Source organism: Nannizzia gypsea, genomic scaffold, assembly GCF_000150975.2.
Source record: "Nannizzia gypsea CBS 118893 supercont1.4 genomic scaffold, whole genome shotgun sequence".
In the NCBI taxonomy this organism is placed as follows: domain Eukaryota; kingdom Fungi; phylum Ascomycota; class Eurotiomycetes; order Onygenales; family Arthrodermataceae; genus Nannizzia; species Nannizzia gypsea.
In genome coordinates this window covers 1,474,687-1,495,687 of record NW_003345198.1, presented here as the reverse complement: position 1 = coordinate 1,495,687, position 21,001 = coordinate 1,474,687, and the positions used below count along the sequence as shown (strand labels likewise).

General features: G+C 48.8%; 8 protein-coding genes across 8 annotated transcripts; 3 read left to right on the top strand and 5 right to left on the bottom strand.

Annotated features, from left to right (window-relative positions):
- Positions 1 to 49: 49 nt before the first annotated feature.
- Positions 50 to 3,783, bottom strand: MGYG_05234 (rho-type GTPase-activating protein 1; the record flags this gene model as incomplete). Its single annotated transcript, XM_003172594.1, has 7 exons — positions 50 to 79; positions 150 to 299; positions 365 to 651; positions 722 to 1,822; positions 1,889 to 2,530; positions 2,598 to 3,300; positions 3,385 to 3,783. The coding sequence occupies 7 exons, from the start codon at positions 3,781 to 3,783 to the stop codon at positions 50 to 52; spliced, it is 3,312 nt and encodes a 1,103-aa protein (XP_003172642.1).
- A 1,845-nt stretch (positions 3,784 to 5,628) lies between these two features.
- MGYG_05233 (4-coumarate-CoA ligase 2) lies at positions 5,629 to 7,626 on the bottom strand (the record flags this gene model as incomplete). The annotated part of the gene is made up of 3 exons (XM_003172593.1): positions 5,629 to 5,724; positions 5,798 to 6,727; positions 6,796 to 7,626. 3 exons carry the CDS (start codon positions 7,624 to 7,626, stop codon positions 5,629 to 5,631), a joined length of 1,857 nt encoding a protein of 618 aa, XP_003172641.1.
- A 1,246-nt stretch (positions 7,627 to 8,872) lies between these two features.
- On the top strand, positions 8,873 to 9,442 carry MGYG_05232 (polymerase II polypeptide D; the record flags this gene model as incomplete). The annotated part of the gene is made up of 3 exons (XM_003172592.1): positions 8,873 to 9,069; positions 9,126 to 9,253; positions 9,315 to 9,442. The coding sequence occupies 3 exons, from the start codon at positions 8,873 to 8,875 to the stop codon at positions 9,440 to 9,442; spliced, it is 453 nt and encodes a 150-aa protein (XP_003172640.1).
- Positions 9,443 to 10,014: 572 nt separating this feature from the next.
- Positions 10,015 to 11,649, bottom strand: MGYG_05231 (tRNA (guanine-N(1)-)-methyltransferase; the record flags this gene model as incomplete). The annotated part of the gene is made up of 4 exons (XM_003172591.1): positions 10,015 to 10,961; positions 11,025 to 11,102; positions 11,159 to 11,552; positions 11,632 to 11,649. 4 exons carry the CDS (start codon positions 11,647 to 11,649, stop codon positions 10,015 to 10,017), a joined length of 1,437 nt encoding a protein of 478 aa, XP_003172639.1.
- Positions 11,650 to 12,534: 885 nt separating this feature from the next.
- MGYG_05230 (hypothetical protein) lies at positions 12,535 to 13,177 on the top strand (the record flags this gene model as incomplete). The annotated part of the gene is made up of 2 exons (XM_003172590.1): positions 12,535 to 12,729; positions 12,857 to 13,177. 2 exons carry the CDS (start codon positions 12,535 to 12,537, stop codon positions 13,175 to 13,177), a joined length of 516 nt encoding a protein of 171 aa, XP_003172638.1.
- Positions 13,178 to 14,278: 1,101 nt separating this feature from the next.
- Positions 14,279 to 15,338, top strand: MGYG_05229 (hypothetical protein; the record flags this gene model as incomplete). The annotated part of the gene is made up of 3 exons (XM_003172589.1): positions 14,279 to 14,930; positions 14,989 to 15,044; positions 15,102 to 15,338. The coding sequence occupies 3 exons, from the start codon at positions 14,279 to 14,281 to the stop codon at positions 15,336 to 15,338; spliced, it is 945 nt and encodes a 314-aa protein (XP_003172637.1).
- A 342-nt stretch (positions 15,339 to 15,680) lies between these two features.
- MGYG_05228 (hypothetical protein) lies at positions 15,681 to 16,839 on the bottom strand (the record flags this gene model as incomplete). Its single annotated transcript, XM_003172588.1, has 2 exons — positions 15,681 to 16,591; positions 16,662 to 16,839. 2 exons carry the CDS (start codon positions 16,837 to 16,839, stop codon positions 15,681 to 15,683), a joined length of 1,089 nt encoding a protein of 362 aa, XP_003172636.1.
- Positions 16,840 to 17,294: 455 nt separating this feature from the next.
- On the bottom strand, positions 17,295 to 20,615 carry MGYG_05227 (PX domain-containing protein; the record flags this gene model as incomplete). The annotated part of the gene is made up of 9 exons (XM_003172587.1): positions 17,295 to 17,516; positions 17,577 to 18,128; positions 18,185 to 18,298; positions 18,358 to 18,838; positions 18,912 to 19,008; positions 19,085 to 19,709; positions 19,781 to 20,089; positions 20,192 to 20,421; positions 20,519 to 20,615. The coding sequence occupies 9 exons, from the start codon at positions 20,613 to 20,615 to the stop codon at positions 17,295 to 17,297; spliced, it is 2,727 nt and encodes a 908-aa protein (XP_003172635.1).
- Between the last annotated feature and the right edge of the window lie 386 nt (positions 20,616 to 21,001).

Here is a 21,001-nt window from a genome sequence, read left to right as displayed (position 1 = left end):
GGCTGTGGTGGGAATGAAGCGTTCGGATCCTGAGGCCCGTGGATGTGCCTCACAGAACTCTGCATCTGCCAGGCTGTAGCTTGAGATGGATCGGTGTCAATACGAGCGGCAATAGGAGAATTGTTTCCTTTCGAAGAGCCAGAACGCACAGGAATGGTTTCCGAGACGACCGGGGCTTTCTGGGTCATAGGAAGTTTACCCAAGGCCCCATAACGCTTCAGGATTTCTTTGGTGGTGATCTCAGCACTGCCGTTGAAAAGGGTCGAATCGGTAAGAATAGACAGAAGGTCTTCCGGAACCTGTTGGGATGTTTTCATTAGTATGACAACCCGGCAATGCGGCGTGAATACGAGGCGGTACATACCTCACACATGGTATCATTATTTTCAATTAAGGAGGTGACAGCTTCAATAGCCAGGAAACTGTCGTCAACACCAGCGACCTTTGCATTAGAGTATAGAATATTTGGGGTCATGACGGTAGCGAGATTGTGGATGTCCATCTTGCTACCAGTCTCGTCATCAACATGGCAGAAAGAAGATGCCCAGTTTAGGAATGAAAACAGAACTTCCATGGTGTCTCTATGTGACTTTGGAAGCAAGCAGCAAGTCAGGTGGAGGACTCGCTTGCGCTTGACAGGGTCGGCAATTTCTACAGTAAATTCATAATCAGTCGTTATGTCATTTCTATTAAAAACGGTATTAGACGAAAATGGACTTACTTTGCGCGATAACGAACAAGCTGTGAAGCTTGAAGGTAAGGAGAGGATCGGGCATCTCTCGAAGGAACTTCTTCATCAAAGCCGCCACTTGAACAGCGGACTCTTTGTCCAGCTCAACGGCCTCGTACCGGGTGTCAATAAGCTCAGCGGTTTCTCTGAGTCGTTTGATATTTCCGTTCTTACGGAAGACACCTTCAACGGACATGTCCATCTGCCGCATAGCAGAGATCGCATCGTCGATAAAGGTTGGAATTCGTAATGTGCCTGGTCCAACTCCGTGAGTTGATTCGGTGCCATCTCTTTCAACGATGACTTCCAAGGCTACACCGAAAACGCCCTTCTTTTTACCAACTTTGCGAGGATCATTCTTGAAGGCACGGTTGAAGATGTTCCAGATAGTAGGCTTGCGAGGCTCAATGAGACCAAGGAGTTCTTCTAAATTGAAACTTCCTTCCAACAAGGGCTCCATGGAAAGGACAGCAACGTGTCGAACAATGAAATATTCTAAAGCAGATAGCTCGGAGAAGTATTTCTTAGCTCTGGGTCGTTCCATGGCACCGAGCTGATCGACAGATACTCCCCGTTGATGGCCATTGATAAGCTTAGCAGCTGGACCACCGCTTCCAATAAGATTACCACCAGCATGCTTATAAGCATTAGGACGTTGCTCCTTGGCCTGTTCGGCAGCGACGATTCTTGGAATATCATCCAGAGTGAGGGCATCTTGGTTTCCGAAGGTAAGATCAGTAACAGGCTCGCCATCGGCATCTCGTTCCTCAACGATTTGGAAGTTCTGGTTTTGACCATTGTTTGCTCCTCCAGGAGCACCTGGCTGGACACTGCTGCTTTCAGGACTAGAGATTATGCGTGAAGTTCGGGCTTTCTTGAAGGTTGTGGATATAGCCCGCTCGTTCCTGGTGGATCGGAGTCTCCTCATTTCACCAACTGTCTGCTCGAGGGAAGAAGGCGTCTTCTCTTCATTGTGCTCACCAGCGTAGGACATTGATCGTGTAGTTGGGCGCTGAGGTGGTAGGTTTGGATCAGCTTGTGGAGGGATACGGTGGCCATCATTTGCCTCGTATTGCTTCAAGTTGGGATCATCTAAGGTGGATGGTCAGCAGGGAGTCAAGATATTTCATGTATGGTAGAGAGCAAGCAGAAACATACCAGATGTATGTGGTAGAGTACCACCCGATCGCAAAACCGACAGGAGTCTAGCAAGAGCCACTCGAAGCAAGAAGACGTATTGCTGGAGCTTGGTAACATTTTCAAACCCAGGAACGGCCTGAGGATCATGGCCTCTTTGTATGGCGCAGTTTTGACAGAACGGGCGATCGTTCTTTTCACTCCATCTTGCGCGTTCAAGGTCATGTGTTAGGTCGTCCTGACACGCACCGCAGACAAGGTGAGGCGGCTTCTTATGCCATTGTCTCCGCCCTAAGACGATGCACTCATCATCAATTGGCTCAGTACAGGCAGCACAACAATCAGACTGAGAGTGAGCCAACTGTGAGGTATCAGCATTTAGATCACTAGCTGTGATAGTGTTGACCTCTTCAAGGTCCGCAGTTAGGTCTAAGAAAGAGTAGAGTGCATCTGGACTCTTTGTCTCACGCTCCAATCTAAGAGAGCCTTGTAAGCCAATGCGGATAAGGAGTTTTAAATAATGTGCAAGGCCTGTAACAAGAGCAAGAAGTTCCTGTGTAACTCCAAGCTTCCGGACTCCGGTCTCTTGAGTCTTTGAAAGTAAGGAAAAGAAAGAGACGACTTTCTTGCAAAGAAGTTTTGCTTCTCTGCCATATGCCATTTCTACACAAAGCGTTAGAAAATGTAACAATGTAACCATATGTGACAGGGGCATTATTGGAGGACTTACCTTTTATGCCAAGTGAAGAAATTTGAGCCGCAAGCCGGTCTGTACCCTTGAACAGGACCTCGACGTGGAAAATGAACTTTTTCGCAACAACAACGCCATCGATGTATGCACCATTGCTAACGTGCAGCAACATATCTGAGATGCAGGCTGCAGACGATTCTTCAAATGCAGAAAGCACGCTCCAGATACGGTAGACTTTCTCTTCCATCTTTTCCTCCTCGTCTCGGATCTCGTCTCGTTCTTCGGTGCTGACATCGCGATCAATCTCTGGCGGTTCAAATGCCTTCCCACTTGGAGACAGGCGCACGTTCCAGAATTTGTGGATCATGTAGCATTCAGGGTGCCAATGCTGGTTCTGGCCATTTCGGAAGATCTCGACAAACTGTTTTAGAATTGCTGTCTGGCAGCCGTTGCATCGCTGAGCGAATTGGGTCGAGTAGTGGTAATGGCAGTATACTTTGCCTTCGTGTTCGTAGTAACTGTCCTGGGCGCCGAAGACGGTAGGACAAACGGAGCAGGTGAAATGTTCAATGTGATATTTATGATCTAGAGCGGTGATGTAGGATCCTCTGAGAGCGCCTCCGCACTCGAAGCACAATAGGTTTAATCGTCGGAAGTAGTCTCGTTCACAAAGCGGATGCTGGGAATTGCCATCTTCAGAATCGACAGGGAAGAACTTCGATGCGACAATCTCTCCGCAGTCCTATTATTATTATTTTTCGCATGTTAGATTGTTTTGTAATGCAACAAAGACTGATGACGGGAAAGAGAGAAAGAAACGACATACTTTGCACTGGAAACACTCCAGATGAAACGTGCCTCCCAGAGCACGAACAAACTGTCCCAACAGAGGCTCTCCACAGACTCTGCAGATTCTGGTATTCCCGCTTGGAGACTTGCTGGTGGAAGGGCCATTTGAATTGTTGTGTCGATCGCGCGACTTGTTTCTGCCAGGACTTCGGTAGGAATCTGGCTGTCTGGGAGATCGTTCTTCGGGGCCGCCGACATTAGATTCGCTAGGAGCAGACGGGGGGATGTCAGACCAGGGAGCACTTCTGTTGCCGTCTGGGCTGTCTATGGGAGACTGGCCCTGGAAGCCAGAAGCGTTTGTGGTCTGCAAACCGCCATCTTCACCTCGATTGCCCGGCAGCAGGTTGGGTGGAATATGACGACCTGCAGACGCCATATCTGCGTCAACAACCTCCGCCCGAGGTGTACAACTTTCCTTTTTTTTTCCCTTGTTGCTCGTAAGAAGCTTTCCTTTTTATTAATTCCTTTCGACGACGGGCAGGTAAAAGGTTCGATTAAAGGGGAGATGAAAGAGAGGAAAGGGAGAGCGGTATCCCCTATTTGAGGTTGACGGCGCGTTGGCTCAGGGAGAGCAAGCGAGAAAGTGAGTGAAATACGCGCTTAAGAGGTCAAGGAGGCTTGTAGTTTAGGTGACGCAAAGCCTGCAGTTAAGCATAAATAAGGAGGAAAACCCGGGGTAATTAGAGGGTGATGTCGTCTGTGTGTTATTCCTCCCAGGGCTCAGTCAGTCAATCCAGTTTGGCGCAGGAAGTGAGGTAAGAAAAGAGCAGGAAGGTGAGCGAGTGTGTGTGTGTGTGCGTGTGTGTGTATGTGTAAGGTGAGTTGGACAGTCAGGGTCTAGGCAGATTCACTTAGAAGTCAGAAACAAGAGAGGTCAACTCTAGCATAGGGGGTTGTGCTTGGGGCAGGTTTCATCAATAGCACCCTTTCAGGAGGAGGCTGGTAGTGGGGAATGGAATACCTTCTCTGGGGGGTTCTTTTTCATTAAATTCGTTAATTCCGCAGGAGCCAGGCGCTGATCAAAGGAGAGACACATGAAAGCGAAAGAGGAGGGAGATTAAAAGAGGCGTAGCTGGCGTGTGGCAGTCCCTATCAAGCCATACAAAAAGGACCTATATGGGGGGAGGGGGGGAAAAGCAGGAGACGGTCAGTTGGCAGGTCATCGAAGCGGTAGAAGCACAGCACAGCAACGGGTAAACGGTTTTCGAGTGCGGCTAGCGGGACAAGCACCCAAGGCAGCGCAAGGGAGGACAAGCCGGGCCAAAAAGCAACGAGACAGACAGGTCGAGGGGAACAAGAAACAGTAGGGCAGAAGCATCGACTGCATCCTTCACAGCTTACATACCTTGCAGAATAGCTCGCGTTTTGTGTCGCTGGCTGTCACTGGTTGTCACTGGTTCCGGGGGCTGGCTGGTGATGTCAGGAGCAGCAGCAGTTATAAGATGCTGGGCTGCTTGCCTGCTTGCTGTAGTTGCTTTTTGGCGACCCCCAGGGATAACTGACCAACCGGCGACGCTGCTTGGCATATGCAGACCGATAGTTAGCTGGAGCAGAGCGAGCGTGGTCCTCCAGGCCGGTACAAGAGAGACAGACACGCGTAGATCGGGCCAGCAGCGCTGGCGTCGAGGTTGCTGAAGGTGAAGATGAGGTTGAAGATGAGGTTGAGGTCGACGTTCTTCTTCTTCTTCTTCTTCTTTTCTCTCTCGTTTCCCGTTTCGGCTTCACGTTGAGGTCGCGCTAGTCCCAAAGGGGGGAAAGGGAAACAGACTCACGTGATGAGCAGGACAGGCAGCAGATGCAGAAGACATAGATATATAGATATAGATATAGAAGATACGGAGTATATAGGACATATATAGAGGAATGCGTTGTATAGACAGAGAGGTGTTAAGGTAGTGGCAAGAGACAGCTGCTGGTCACTGGTCAGCGGTCGCTGGGCGGCCAGGAACAGGCCTACTCAGGTACAGACACGTTGCCACTGATAGCTAGCTGTGCAGCCTGATGAAACATATCTCCTACGGCACAATTCTATATTTACAACCAGTGGCGCTGGACATGAAACATAACTCTAATTCAGATCTATAAGAGCGAGATGCAGGAAGTACAGGCAGGCAGAAGGATATAAAAGACGAAGACAGTATTAACTAGTGTAAAAGGAACAGAGAAAGGTGGTAAAAATAGGTCGCTCAGCCACTGGCCGCAGACTCACTAGTACAACTAGCTAGAGCCTTGCCTTGTCCTGCCGGTCTCTTTGCTGGGAGTGGTACCTGTCTCGCATCTCTCTGCGCAGCATCTTGCCCGAGGGTGTTCGTGGTATCTAGTCCGGTCAGTTGAGAGCTAGAAATGAAGAAAGAAAGGAGAAGAAATAAAAGATAAAGGGCTTGGCTTACCTGGTCGACTATCTCGATACCACCGGCAAGATGCTTGTACTTGGATAGCCGGCACTTGACAAACTCGTCGAGTTGCACCATGACCTGGATCGGATCTCGTCGTCTGCCTTCTTCGGATAGCACCACCCAGGCTCGAGGGAAGAGGCCGCCGTCTCCGCGGCCGTTGTCGACGCCAGCAACACACGCATCTCGCACCAGCTTGTCCGGATGAGACAGCAGCGTGTCCTCCACCTCCGTGGCCGCAACTTGCATGCCCTTCACCTTGATCATCTCCTTCAGTCGGTCAAGGAAATGAAGCCGGTCCTCTGCGTCTCGCATCATCAAGTCGCCCGTTCTCAGCCAGCCGGGCTCCGCGAACAGGCTCGCAGTTGCTTTCCGGTCCTTGAAGTAGCCCGGAGTGACGACGGGAGCCCGGACCCAGAGCTCGCCCTTGGTTCCCTTGGGTACGGGCTTGAGCGTATCCGGATCTACCAGTTTGGCTTCAATGCCCGGCATTAGGTGTCCGATAGTCCCAGGCTGGGAGCGCGATATCCCAAAGAGACCCTCGGCCATCGGCTGGGCGACAGACAGGGCCTCTGACAGTCCATAGCCAGATTGGACAGGGGCCTTTTGCGGTAGTTTCTTGCCTAGCGCGTGAGCTACGTCTGGCGGTAGGTAGGCGGCTGCGCTGGCGGCAAAGGTGACGGATGAGAGGTCATACTTCTCCGTAAGAGGTGAGAGAGCGATCTGTCGGACAAGCGGTGGCACAAGCGGGAGAGTGGTGACCTTGTGCTTTTCTATAAGCCTCAAGGCGGTCTCCAGGTCCCATTTGGACATCAATACATTTGTACTCCGCATCACGTTCACGCGAAGACTGTACATCGTCAGGCCGTATGAGTGATATGCGGGGATTATACCCAGGACCACAGATGGCTGTGGTTGCATATTCAACTGTTCAATTCCAAAAAAATATCAGTATACCCAGTTCAAGGCAACCATGAATCTTGTTAGAAGCTTACAAAATCCGCAGTCCGCGTCGCGGTTATCATTCCCTGGATGGTGGTGTGTATGGCATTTCTATGCGATATCATCATAGCCTTGGGAAATCCAGATGTCCCTGATGACTGGAGGAGATAGCACAGTCGGTTACCCCCTGAGCGCTTCCACGGCTTTTCTGGTGTCTTTGAGCCAAGTCGAATTAACGACTGAACTGTGGGATAGCCCTGCACTGTGTCCAGCGTGAGGTCATCTGATATGACTATTATCTTCCTGGCGTCAAATACAAATGGAAGTGAGCTGTCATTGCCTGCCTGCGGGCCACTCTGGACAGTCTCCATCAGCAAAGGAAGCAGAGATTCATGAACGGCCATTGAAGTGACCTGCATCTTGCGCATGACATGGTATAGTTCATAGGGTGTTGAGTTGGGACTGATGCTACCAAAAACAAGCTCTGACCGGAAGCATGCATGCACCAGCAGCGGCCATGAAAGGTGGTTCCTTGATAGTATGCCTATGATCTCACCGCTGCCATTATCATCCACCGGTGACTGCCTCAGTCCTACCGGATTAGGCCCGTCATGCCGCAGGGCTCTCGACAGGGATACTACACTATCGTAGAACTGATACAGTGACACCGTGGTGCCTGTATGCCCATCTATGAACAGATCATGGTCTGCCTGGTCAATGGGGTTCTCTGGAGGGAAGAAGAAGTCATGCAAATTCAGATCCGGGTCAACCTTGGGGAATGGCCCAAACGGACTCCGAAAGACCACTTCGTCTGTTGGCTGATATTTGCTATGGACGTCCGGGCTCTCCGGGCCGGTGGTATATTTCTCGAAGACTTTGGACATCATGAAGCTGAGATCTTCTGCTTCTCTCGGCCTCTTGTTTTTTCACTTTGGGCCGGAACACGTGGGGTAACGAGGAGAGAAAACATGAAAAAGATCAGGAGGATCAAGAAAGAGAAGAAGAAGAGAAGCAAAAAAGCGCTGATAGCTTTTGAGAGGTTGTGGCGGTTGAGAAATATAGACAATAGATATATAAGAAAAAGCCAACAGGCGCCGGAGCTCGAGATCCAGGATTCACTCTCCAGCAACACTATTCACTTCTTATAGTTAAAGGAACAACACCCGTCCACGACTTGGCAACAAGCGCGACAGGACAGGAGAAGCGGCGCATATAAATTCGCCTAACCCAGCTGGCATCTTTCTCCCATATATTTATGTGCATGTATGGGCGACTGTAACTCCGTATGGGAGAACTCCACATCGTTGCTGGTTTACGAAGCAGCAGCCCCCGAGGTTCTCCGAACGAGCACTGCGCGTGTTGCAAGCAGCTATGCTCTTTATCCTTACCTTCCCCTCTGGCCGACCCCCCGCGGGATATATATTAACACAAAGGGAGCAGCGCTGGCCAGTCGCACCGTTTCGACCAAGATGGAATATGCGCAGGTCTGTCGCATTGGCTCTGCTCCGGGACGGGGAACGAGGGGCGACAAGAAAACTAGGCCCTTTTTTTTTCCTGGGTTGTTCGTGGACGTCGAAACAAAAACGAGAGTTGATCCCAATGATCCGCCAGCGATGGATTGCCTATTTGCGACTAACCCGGCTTATGTAAGGGCTGCTCGCGCTCTCACTGGCTGGCGGGCTCATCTATAGGAGACGGCCATAAGGTCGGGATGGACACACCTACACACCTGCCGAGTAACACGTTGGAGGCTAGCTAGCTGGCGACTGGGGACGACGGGGGTGCTGCAGTTACACGCTTCCCTGATTTTGACTCCGTACTTTTATTTACTTTTATTTACTTTTACTGCTCACTCGGATTATTTGTTTTGAAAGCGCAGGAAAAGAAAAAGTGCCGAAAGCTCGTATTACGTAAGCAGACAGGCAAGTCATTACCTAATCATTAAATGTCACGTGAGAGGCTCTTGTCGACGTCAGGGAAAAAAAAATAGGGAAAGAAAGAGGAAAAGATCGTGAAGTCGCAAGGTTGAAGAGTGAAGATTGCAGCAGACGCGAGCCTGGTTGAATGCTGCGAGCGGGTCGTTATCTTTGCCAGAGTACAGGAAACAGCTAGAGCATCGTCGCCGGCACCATGAGCTCCTCCACGCCCGTCCACGAGCCCACGCATCGCAAACGCGAGCTCCCCCAGAGCGAACTCGAAGCTACCGCCCAGCTCAAGCTCGGCGAATTCCAGCATGTGCCGACTCTATCTCTGTCCGAAGCTCGACTGGTGATCAACAAGGTCCTTGACCTGCGGAGGAAAGGAGACAGCAAGTTTGAAGAGCGCGAGTGAGTTGTGCGCCGGGCTGCGACTTGGGCCGCACATGCTAATCGTCCGCTGGCAGGACCCTGGTCAAGACCCAGGATTATCTCGAAGTATTCGCCAGGTTCAAGGAGAAGGAGAACATCGAAGCTGTCGAGCGTCTTCTCTCTGCGCATACGGAGCTGGAGTTCTTTGAGCGGTCACAGCTGGGTACGTGAGATGAGTGGCAGTTGGCCGCCTGCTGTTTCGACCCTATCTAACCATCGAATAGGAAGTCTGTGCTGTGATAATGCAGAGGAGGCAAAGTCGCTTATCCCAAGTATCGGAAACAAGATCTCGGATGCGGACTTGCAGGAGCTTCTAGACGAGCTCACCAAGCTACGGAATTTCGTGGAGTGATTGGCTTGTCCGCCAACACCACCACCACCACCATATAATATGAGAGGAATGAAAATAGCAGTGCTTTGGGCGGCCCTGTTTTTATCTTCGAATTAACGGGTTTGGAAGGGGTTGATTTTAGCAATGTGCAAGGCGTTCAGGTTAGGAAAACGGTACCTCCTTAACTGGAAGATGACACTCGACATGATACTGTTTATTTATATTTTTGCTAGACAGTTAACGCATAGCATCAGATGGAGATGTTTCATTATTAGCCTGATAGTTAGAAAGCGAAATGAAAAAAAGAGCCAATATCAAGCTGGTCACGAAGTATGGAGGAATAATATGTATGTCCTTTCGTAAGAGAGAAACGAGTATATCATCAGAATTCAAAGTCCTTCCACCAACTCCACTCCAATGGCAGTCAATGCAGGGGATGAAAATATATATAAGTCTATCGTACACAAACAACTCTATGCTCTTTGAGAACCGTAACCAGAGAATGATGCTAAACACCCTCGCTCACTTTTGTCATATAAAACCAGCCGTTGGAAAGAAAACAAACTCCTAATTGCATCCTGTAAAGCGCTGAATTAGGACTTGAAGATAACTTCTGCTGGAAGCCTGAAGGAAGCACAGAACATCCTCTTGTTCGGCGAGACAAGCCTGATATCACGAATCTCAAGCTCGAGGTTTTGGTTGCCTGTACCACCAATCATATCATCAGGGGTAATCTTGTATTGTATCCTTTCCGAAATGCGGTTGCAGATATCCGCATACTCAACGGCATTGTCATCAGAGTTGGTCGAAAAGCAGTAAACATGGACAAGCGGTCGTTTACGCTCGGTGTGTGGCTCAAATAGTGATTCCTTTCCAGCATAGACACCGACAAAGGCGTCTAAGAATTCAATTGCGGAAGCCGGAAGGTTCATCACATAATGGTCAAAGGTAGGCGGACATTCATATATTTGTGGAGGAACGCTTTTCTTCTCGGTTGCTTCGGTGCGTTTCATTTTGGGGAATATCTTCACAGGACGGGGCCCGTTGACGCACAGCTCCTGGGAAGCGTGTCTTATAAACTCTCTTCCGTCCATGTTGAAAGGCTGGACAAATTCTCTGACTTTGTTCCGAGCGGTGCCTTCTTTCAGTTTCTCGTAGCCGTGAGGGTTAAGGTCGTTTGCATACACGAATACCCTCTTCTTACCCGCCGGTAGGGCAAACGGTCCAACGCCAGCCATCACATCACATACTGCTTCTCCTTCCTTAAACCGGCCAACGAGATATGTATGTTCATTTCCCAGGCGCGAATTCCAATATACTTTGGAGTAGTCAAATGCGAACTCGCAACCTTGCTCATGCTGGATGACATTCATATTTTTGTCCCCAACGAGGTGCTCGTATGCGAATGTGCGATATTCGCTGTTTGCGCCAACATCGTCCACCTTGTTAATTACTGTTCGGACAGTTGAGTTTTTATCCCGGATAACTTCGGCGATTAAATTCTTGTATGGGAGATATTGCTCTCTTAGATTAAGATGCGCTATATATTCAAACTTAGCATTTCCATAGCTACTAGGTCAGGGTTTTTTTTGGCTCTACATACCGACATGACCAACTTGGTTGAAGCCAGCTGGTGTCTCCTCGAGATGTTCCTCTGGCAATATTGAAGAAAGGATGTCATCTACCGTATATGTTAGCAGTTACATTTATGTTTTGAGTCTTCCCAATTGAACATACGATAGAGCCAGTAGTCATAATCAAGTTGAAGATCATATGGCTTCAGCTCCACAGACTTTGCTTCAACCAACTCCCGTATTGTCGGTGACCAGGTAGTCGCATCGTTGGCTTGTATCTGCTCTTTCAGCAAGATGCACTTCTTGCTCTTTTCCTCCTCTGTGGTGGGGTTCTGGACATATCGAATGGCCGGTAACCGCGGAGCGTTCAGAATATCATTGCTCTTCGCTAATTCGTTCTTGATCCGGCCAAGATTCCTCGGTTCAAATACTGTGGCAGCAGCGAGAGGTATGGTCTTTTTGAAGAATGACCGGTCAAGTACCCGCATTGCGCGGTTGATAGGCGGTCGGAACATGGTCTGGGGGGAGGGTGTGCGGTCGTGCGGGAGGGTTGAAGGCTACACAGTAAGGTAATAGGATTAGTTCATCAGCTTCTACTCAATATAGAATCTTTCAAAAGCTATTCATCTTGCGTACGGGAGTTTTCAAATCCATCTGACTAGTTAGTTACTCGACGATAAGAAAAATTTTCTGATATCGATAAGGAGTAACTAGTTAATGACTTTTTTGCCAGCGCCTTGCAATATTGTCAAAACCAGAGAGTCGGACCTGATAAAACTCGTACAGATGGAGAAATGCTACTCAGAAGTTATCTTATGGAGTAAGTCAAGTCGAATTTTGGTCAAAATATCAAATTGTTTGTTCAAACAAAATCGCGATCTTTGTCAGCTTTTGAATGTGGTCACGTGGTAACTACTTTCTAAGGCCTCCAGCTTCTTGACGTCTGAATTAACACGAGCAATATTAACAGCATCAGCAGCAGCGGCGTCAGGAGCAACAATTGTCACGTTGATTACGATAATATTGAGCGAACGACTAGAAGAATGCCGATTTTGAGCCCAAGACAGTTAATTTGCGACTGGAGAAGGCGCGATAGGGCCGCTTTCAAGAGTATCGATATTGGTTCAGACTGAACCCTCTGCAACTTGGCTATGAAGGAGCGGTTGCATTAATATCAACCGGGTTACATGGGGCTTGTCTCGTTTTAAAAAGCGACAATGTTCTCATCTTCCTGGGAGATTCTGCAATATCGGGCGTTATCACAATGCGAGAGCAGCGGAATTCGATACTCCAGATCTCGAACGCAAATAGTCCCATAAACACGCCAAAGCGGAATTAGAGTCAACCGAAAAGAAATGACCATTTCCAGGCATGATCAGAGGGAAGACGCAGATCATCGTCTCGTTGCCTGCGACTATTTAACGATTGACAGGCCCGAACTGTAACGTTTTCTTGGCAGTTGGTTGGAAAACATTTGCTGCAACAAGCTGTTTCCAAACAAGCCTCAAAGCCGGGTTCACGCGCGAAGCACGCCACCATATGGCAGCAGAAAGTCTCATTCCAACAAGCAATGCACACGACATTGCGCTGACCACCATGTTGCGACTTTCAAATGCTTCATCGAACAGCCTCGCTATCTCCTCCCCATTGTGCTGCCTTGGATACGGGGAAGAGGACCCAGCACCCACCCGTCCAAAGGCATTCCACCTTATCCTTGGGCTCTGTGCCGTGCAGGTTTGGGCTTTTTTTATCACGAAAGAATGCAAGGCCGAATCGGAGCAAGTGGTGGCCTTGGCGTTTGACTTGGTGAACACAGCCAATGACTAATTGCTGGGAAAAGAGACCGCTGAGCCTCAGCTAGGCAGCGTGTGATCTTAAAGCCGAAATTAGTGTGCTGTTTAGCTTTACTGAATCCTCTGCGACGGACCTGAACTGCCAGTCAGCTCACTCACGGAACGAGGACGCCAAGGATGCTACCCATCAGGGTGAGGCCGAAAAGCTTTTCAACCGAGCTTTCACAGCACACCATGTCCAGTATTGCCAGCACGAACCGCAAGGGTGCGGAGTACATCCGTCTCACCATCAGCTGGGACGGGAAGAGATGTCCCATAGCGAGATCAAATGTCCCGTTCTGAATATAATAAATACCCAAGAGAAGGTTACTGCCCAGGACAGCACTTGAGTAGACCGCTATGCTATTTATAAACTAGTGGATACGCTAATTTAATCGACTTCTCTCCCCATTGCCTCCCCAGCACAGAGATAACACACCTGTCCGCAAATCCAGGTGTCAGACACCACCCTAAGTTGATAGATTAAAAGGGGCATACGGAGTACGGAGTGTGCGGAAAAGAGACCGACAAGCAAAAGGAGAATGATGAACACTGTTACGATCCTGCCTGCGTGGGGTGGACCTCGCGCGGGCATGATACGGAGCAGCGAGAGCAAAGGAGGCTCAAAGGCGCCAAGCTTTTTAGCTTAACCTACTTTTCTCTTCCCGCTTAGGCTTCAGCTTGTTTGGATCGCGTCTCCCTCACCTCGCCTAACACTTGCAGTAGAGGCGAACGCGAGACGGTCTCGAACTCGACGTGAGATGTTATGCTCAATCTCCTCACTGGCCCCCGGCCAAACAGCCGTTAACTCTTGCATAAGAAATGCTCACAAAATATTCATCCAGATCGACAAATCAAGCCACGCAAACGCAAACTCGTATTTGCCCCTATTTCCTGCTGTTGCTTTGCTTTTTTGTGATCGAGCCTTGTGGATACTAGATTTGGTCAAGGCGAACAACGTCGCGAAAATATAGTCAAAATACGAGAGGTGATGGGAAAGGGGCTTCAAGCTACTTTGAGCTTTTCCCAACTCCAGACTAGTGCCCAACTCCACATGCGCCTTTCAACAAGCTGGAGTCAAAGTTTTCGAGCTCACAACTTACCGTGAATGGAGGGCTTCAGTTCCCGGCCAATAACATTGGAATATACCCTGATGATCACAACATAGCCTCATATTCCAGAGAAAAATGGCATTGGATCAAGTGGTGGGCTACTCCCCAATTCGGAGTAGCAGCGGATCCCCAATCCGAGATGCAGTCCTCCTCGTGTATTTTTAGGACAGGCTCTTGAATTTTATATATACCTCCTCTTCGCCCTCCTCTGTCCTTTCTCTCGCTTTTGCTGAAGGACCGTGTACAGGCCAACCAACTCCAGTCGTTCTTTATCCTTTCTCCTTCTCAGAAGAATAATTCTTAGCCATACCCTATAAATACCATAATCTAACCTCCACGATGCGCTTCTCCGTCGCCTCCCTCCTCTTCCTGGGAGCAACCTTGGTTGCTGCCGGCTCCGGTGATTCCACCGCCGCTTCCAAAAGCGCCCACTCCCTCAGCCGAACTGGTAACAACTTGAAGGCTCGTAGCAACATCTTCGCTCGTGGCTCAGGAGATGAGCACTGCTCTGGTGTCGGTGTTACCTGCCAGAGCTGCTTCGGTAGCGGCTTCAAGGAATGCCCTGGCGACTCGTCCAAGTGCTACAACCCAGACGACCCAAAATACTCTAGCTGCGATTCTTCCGGCGGCAGCGGTGGTAGCGGTGGCTCCTCTGGTGGAAGCTCTGGCAGTTCTGACTCTTGCTCTGGACGGGGTGTAACCTGCCAGAGCTGCTTCGGTAGCGGATACAAGGAATGTCCCAATGATTCGACCAAGTGCTACAACCCAAATGACCCAAGATACTCCAGCTGTGACCCATCTGGCTCCAGCGGCGGCTCTGGTGGTTCTGGTGGTAGCAGCGGCGGCTCTGGAGGCTCTGGCGGCTCCGGTGGCAGCAGCGGTCCTACCGATGAGAGCTGCGCTCGCCAGTACGGCCCTGGAAACAAGGTCTGTGGTACCGACAGCTGCTACGACCCAACTGCGGGAGAGACCTGCTGCCAAAACACCGGAAGTAAGTCAACCTACATTTAACATTGCACCACTGAACCATTATTGACACATTCCTCTAGGCCACTGTGATCTCGGAAGAAAGTGCTCCAAGTCTGGCACCCTTTGCTGTGCTCCTGTAAGCTACCTTCAAGTGCAACCCTGCATTCCGCATCCCTGCTAACACCTAGAATAGGGCTCAAGAAACCCTGACTGCAGAGGTACTGGCTCCGATGACAGCACATCCACTACCTCCTCTAGCACTGCAACCTCTACTTCTAGTTCTGGAAGCTCTTTCCCAACATCCACTGACATCACTGGATCTGTTCCATCGTCTTCACCAGATACTCCACAAGGCAACGGTGCTGGCTGCCTCTCTGTCAACGTTCTCCCTCTCCTTGCCGGTGGATTGGGTATGATCGCCGCCCTCTAAATTACCTCTTATATCCACTCGCGAACAGCATTTACGCTTCGTTTTTATAATTACGCTATATATATACCTTCACTTCATGCATTTATAATGTTCTATTTGTTCTATTCTCCCACTAAATCTTTTATATCCAAATAATTTGCGGACGAACTGCGCCTTTTGCCAAAAAAATAATGCGTTTATCGTCATTCCAGGTTCTTCTGGTGAGAATTTGTTAATAATGTTGCGTCGATATTCAGTTTTAACTGCATGTGAAATGAAATCATTCTTGAAGTAGTATTTACCTCACTTCTTAGCCTCACTCTTCCGAAATCACAACATTTGCGAAAATCAATTCTCTCTAAACTACAACCCCTCCCCAAGCCCACCATGACTGCTGCTGCGAATCTGAGGAGAGGGTTTATTGCCTGGTTTGAAGGACAATGCTTTCCAAGATTCCCTCTCTGCCTCTAACACCGAAATCCGACTTTCCAACGCTTCTATGCGATTTTCTCGGCTCTTGATTGCTAGCCTCGAGATATCCCTTCCCTTAATGATCCCTAGAGTCTTTAGGTCGTTCCTATCAAGAAATTCCGCCAATTCTTCCTTTGCCTTGGGCGTAACATTGATCTTATGAGCCTCAAGTATTCCAAAAGCCTTAGCCGCTGTCTCACAGTACTGTGATCTTTTATTAACCTTCTCTGCCGAATGGTAGAAAAGGGGCGATGTCGTAAAGCGAGAAGGAGTCGGAGTGGTAGGGAGTCCAAGAGAGGTTTTCTGGCCAGGAGCGGTTTCACTTCTTGGTGGTGGTGTTGATTTCCTAGGAGTGAGGAATACGGGTTGTGGTATTGGTTCGGAATCTAAAGCCTCAAGCCTGGAAGTCAAAGAAGGGTAGGAAATATTCGGGACGGTGGTGAATGAGGTGTCCTGCTCCGCTGCCTGTGATGTAGGTAAATCCAGCCGCCCTTTTTTGGTAGGGCTTTGATATTTATCCAAATAATCGGTTATATCTGCATCTCTTTTTCTCTTTACCTGGGACTCTGGCGTTAGAAGCCCACCACGTAATATGGACTCGCGGATACGGTTCGCCTTTGGTGTATGTAATGCGGGGCTTGGTTTTATGCTATCAGGTCGGACTTTGGCTGGCTCTGCCTCTTGCGCGTCGGAGCTCTTCTTCAAAGCGTCTGTTGGATTCTGTGCTGGCTCTCGTTCCTTTGCCTCATCGCTCCACAGAAAAAATCCGCATCCCATATCTCGTGACTTCGGACAAGTATAGACTATCGGACGGAAATACACACTGTTAGCAAGAACATGGCGCCGTGATAAAAAGTAGAGTAATCCACTTACACCATCTTCCATGGTATTTGCCGCCGTTTTTTGTCTCGAAATGCTTTGCTATCCGGCGGGGGTCACAGTCGCAGTGCCATCTCCCCTCAAGCAGAAGGCCTCGCAAGGTTTCAGGTTTTCTCCCGGTCCATGGAGGGCGCCGGTTTGGAGAAGCCTCACTCCCCGGCTGGCCCGACATGCTAGATACTGGAAGTCATGAGAAGCAGAGTAAAAAGGGTTGCCGAAGGCGTCGTCGAGTACTCCTTAAGTCGAGGACAGCGGAGAAAGCAGTAGCCATAGCAACCGCTCTTATCAATCTTATCTAAACCCCAAACTGCTCCACCCTAGCCGCAACTCTAAAAGGGGGTGCAGGTGTTGACTTCCTAGTACATCATCAGGCATAGCATTCCACTCCCTTGGTATCGCTACATAGGGCTCTATGATCTAAGCGTCGAGAATTCTCCATAGGCTACAGGCAAAAAGAAGAAGACCATGGCTGTTCTGTGAATGTAGAAATATACATATCTCCGAAATAATTCACTTTTACTGCTTTGGATGCTTTTATTACCTAGTTATAGAGCCACCGGGTATCCCCAAAATGTAACGACGAAAGGTAGAGCCAGAAAAGAGCGATAAATCTTCTTTGCCTTTCCTTTAAGCAAGGACCATCCTCAGCATCGACCCAAAGGAGTCTCGTAGCTTCAATATCTCCGATATCTTGGGTTTCACCGGCTCCCCTGCAGAACGACGGAGACGGTCTTGATGCCTAGAACGGCGTTTGCGCTCAAATTCTATAGGATCCATATCATCATCTTCGGAGTTCTCATCTGAAGGATCTGAAACGTCATCTTCAATTGCCAGATCTTCCAAATCGGCCTAAGAGAAGAGTGTTTGTTAACAGTGGAACCAAGATGTGTGGAGCCGTTCTTTGCTTACCTCATGGAGCCCAAAGTCACTGCTTTTAAAGGTAGAGACTCCTGGCATCTGCTCATTGACACCTTCCGCAGCCATCTTCTGTCGGGTTTTATCCTGGTGCCATTTCTTTCTGTCTGAATGCCATTTGATTAACGAATCGATCTCGGCGATAGCGGCGTCCTTGTCAATTTGGCCGGCAGAAACAGCTCCTTGGAAGAGCGCGTTCATGTCAAGAGTGCCGCCGCTTTCTGGGCCCTCGCGGAGGAACTTAAGGATGTCTTCCAGCCATGTCATCAGCGATGCAAATAACCCGTTATCATGGATATGAACCTCATGAACGAATTTATAAAAGCTCTGTTGATGGCGAGTGCAAAGGTCAATAAATGACTGAACGGTTTGATTTGGATCAGCAGAAACATCTTGTCTTTGAGCTCGTTCAATGACAGCGATAGCATCGTTTGCAAATTCTGCAAAATCTGTGATGCTATTGTAGACATTTGCGGACTTGTAAACACGGACTAGGGGTTCGTAGAAAATGGTGAATAAATCGCGGAAAAGCTGTAAAGTAACGGGCTGCTACGAAGTCAGTGGGTATCTATAACGGATGCCAGAGAAACAAGTAGTTTTACCTCTTCAATAATGTTCAGCATCATCATCTTATCTCTTTGCCTCGTGAGCACTTTCAAAAGCTGCTTTAGGTACGAAAACCACTGGGCGCCTTGTTGTATTTCAGGGTCATCAATCTAATACGAAAATGTTAGCAGTGGACCGCGAATGATGGGAATCTGCCAGGACAACGTACACTTTCAACTGCGCTCACCCAGGCGACATAAGAATTGAACACTTTCTCGATCTGCCGTACGGTCAATTCCGGCTGGAAATGTTCAGACCGCAAGACTACCACAACTATATCAACGCTCTCTGCCTCTGCCTCTGCGCGGAGCTCATTCTTCACTTCTTCATTAGCCTCTGTGAATGCTCGAAGCTTATCTACGAGGATATTATCATCTATCCTTGTTGCTAAGCTATCGACTGATTTTTGGAAGGCTTTTACGCCATCTTGAATCGCCATCGCGAATATTCGTTGTAGAAGAGATCTAGCTCCAAATGGCTGAGCAAGGAAAAGGTCCAGAACTCCAGCCATCACGGCTGCAGGGTTAGCAATGCGGATGACATTCTTCAAAATCGAATATGGGATTAAAGAATGTATCCTTTTAGCCTGGGCAAACAATTCGGGCGAATTATCCTCAGCTAAAAAGATATGGTATAATGTAGCCGCGACCCTATTGTAGAGTATCATAGTCAGAATCATAAAAGCGCTGCCAGTAATAAGCAGAAAGACGGGGGTATGCATACTCGATACGCAGCCATTCTGCAAACTTTTGGTATTGCGGGCTCAGCGTTTCTACGGAATCCTTTTCTCTAATCTCTTGGAATAGTTTTGTGAGGCCATCTATAAATGATCATATGGTTAAAAGCGATCCCAGTTAAAGAAGTAATAAGAGAATCGATGGGTATTTTTAACTTACTTCTTTCCACAATATCTTGTCTGAATTGCTCCATGTAGACATCTAATTCTCGCGCGCGTTTCCTTGCAATTTCGTAAAAACGTCTTTGTTCTTCAATGCGTTTAGCATCAAGCTCTTTTCTTCTTGCAATATCCATCTCTTCTTCTTCATTCAAGGTAATAGGTTTGTCTGTTAGGAATTCTTTCATAGCATTTGAAGAGGCTATTCTATGATTTTGTAGAATCAGTCTCAAGAACGCGCGCAGGGAGACACGCTGCTCCTCTCTGTACAGTGTGACTGTTTCACCCTGTAGCTCTCCTGATGCTCGAGGCGACTGTGAGCTTATAGATTTGAAAGAGGAGACGGAAGCCTTGTGTTTAAGGGTGCTCGGAACGAGGAGATTTCGGGTAGATTGGCCTTCATTTGTCTCCAAGGTATTGACGGACGATGTGGAGGATGCATCATCATCCAGAGTTGAACCGAAGAAAGACGAAGACACCGAATTTTTATTCTTTCTAGGCAAAGGAGGTATGACCTTCCCAGGCAACTCTGTTCGGAGTTTCTTGTGCAATCTTGCAAAATCACCAAAGCGCCGGCCAATGTAAATGCTAGGGCCATCTTGTTGCCGAACTCGGATTAAGAATTCCTGCACATGACCAGTGAGAAAAGGGATATTCCAAAGCTGTAGTGACGAAGGGAGGTAGTGGCTATACATACCGCATGCTGGTGATATCTCAAAGTACGTCTAACGGCGGTCGTTCTGACTGCTGCAATGTTAACGTCCCAGCCGTTGATTACATTCCCTTCAGGCATGTTGACAAGTAGCCCCTGTTCATTTGCACCTCTGTCGACAACCTCCATTTCAGAGAAGCGTATCCTCTCCTCATATCCAGAGGATGTTGGTATCCCAGAAACCATCATCAGCTCGACCACTTTTTCGCATTTCTTTGCGAGCTTCCGTCTCTTAGTTTCTTCATGTCGGTCTTCGCTTGATGAGATGTTCTTATTGGCAAAGGACTCCAGAAACTACCGTTCAGTAGAGTATAACGTTAGCATGTCACAAAAACGGTAAGGTAATAGCAAATTTACGAATTTAGCCGCTGGCGGGGGGTAACCACTCAAACATACCACTTGTAGACGATCTTGCCAAAACTCCTTCTCGTGTGCCTTATCTAGAAATGGGAAGTTCCGGACATGGTTGACGAATATATACCGTAGAATTGGTAATTCTGAGTCGACAGGAGCTATTTCTCCAAAGTCCGACTTGAACGGGGCGCCAAATCGTCGTAGGGCCGTTGGAGAGTTGAGCTCAACGATCTCGCTCGAAACCTGAGTGCCGACCAACTCCCGCTTGAGATCTAAAAGTCATTTGAACCGAATTAGTCAAGTAGTAAGCTTTGGCTAAGCTATTCGAGCCAGCATGCAAAGGGAGTAGTTATCCCCGCAGGTACGCACAGTGCTCCTGTTTCCCCGTCAATATCTGCGCTGAGGGGTTTCCGCTGCTCCCTGTGGCCTTCTCCCCGTTCATATTACCCCGCGTATTAACTCCCATTATTGTGGCTGCTGGAAAGGTTGCTTGGCCTCTTGATAGTTACTGAGCACGGCGGTTAGCCAGGTAGGTAGGTATATGTAGCAGCAAGTATGCGTGCTGGAACGGAGCTTCGCGGGTAGGGCAGGAGAGCGTGTGAGCTGTGCAAGCGCCTGGTATCAACTTCTCCTGGTAAGCTAGAAGTCCCGGACAGGAGATATCGTATATAGGGTGCAGTGGCTGTGTCGGCAAAAGTGGAAGTACTTACGGGAGTAGCTGTATATATATACCTGCGACGCGGCTTTAGCCACAGCTGCTGCACGCCAATAAGCCCAAGACTAGCCCAGCACCGGTAGTTGGCTAGTAGTTTTATGTAAATGCTACTCGAGAATCTGCCGCCGCAGCCGTCG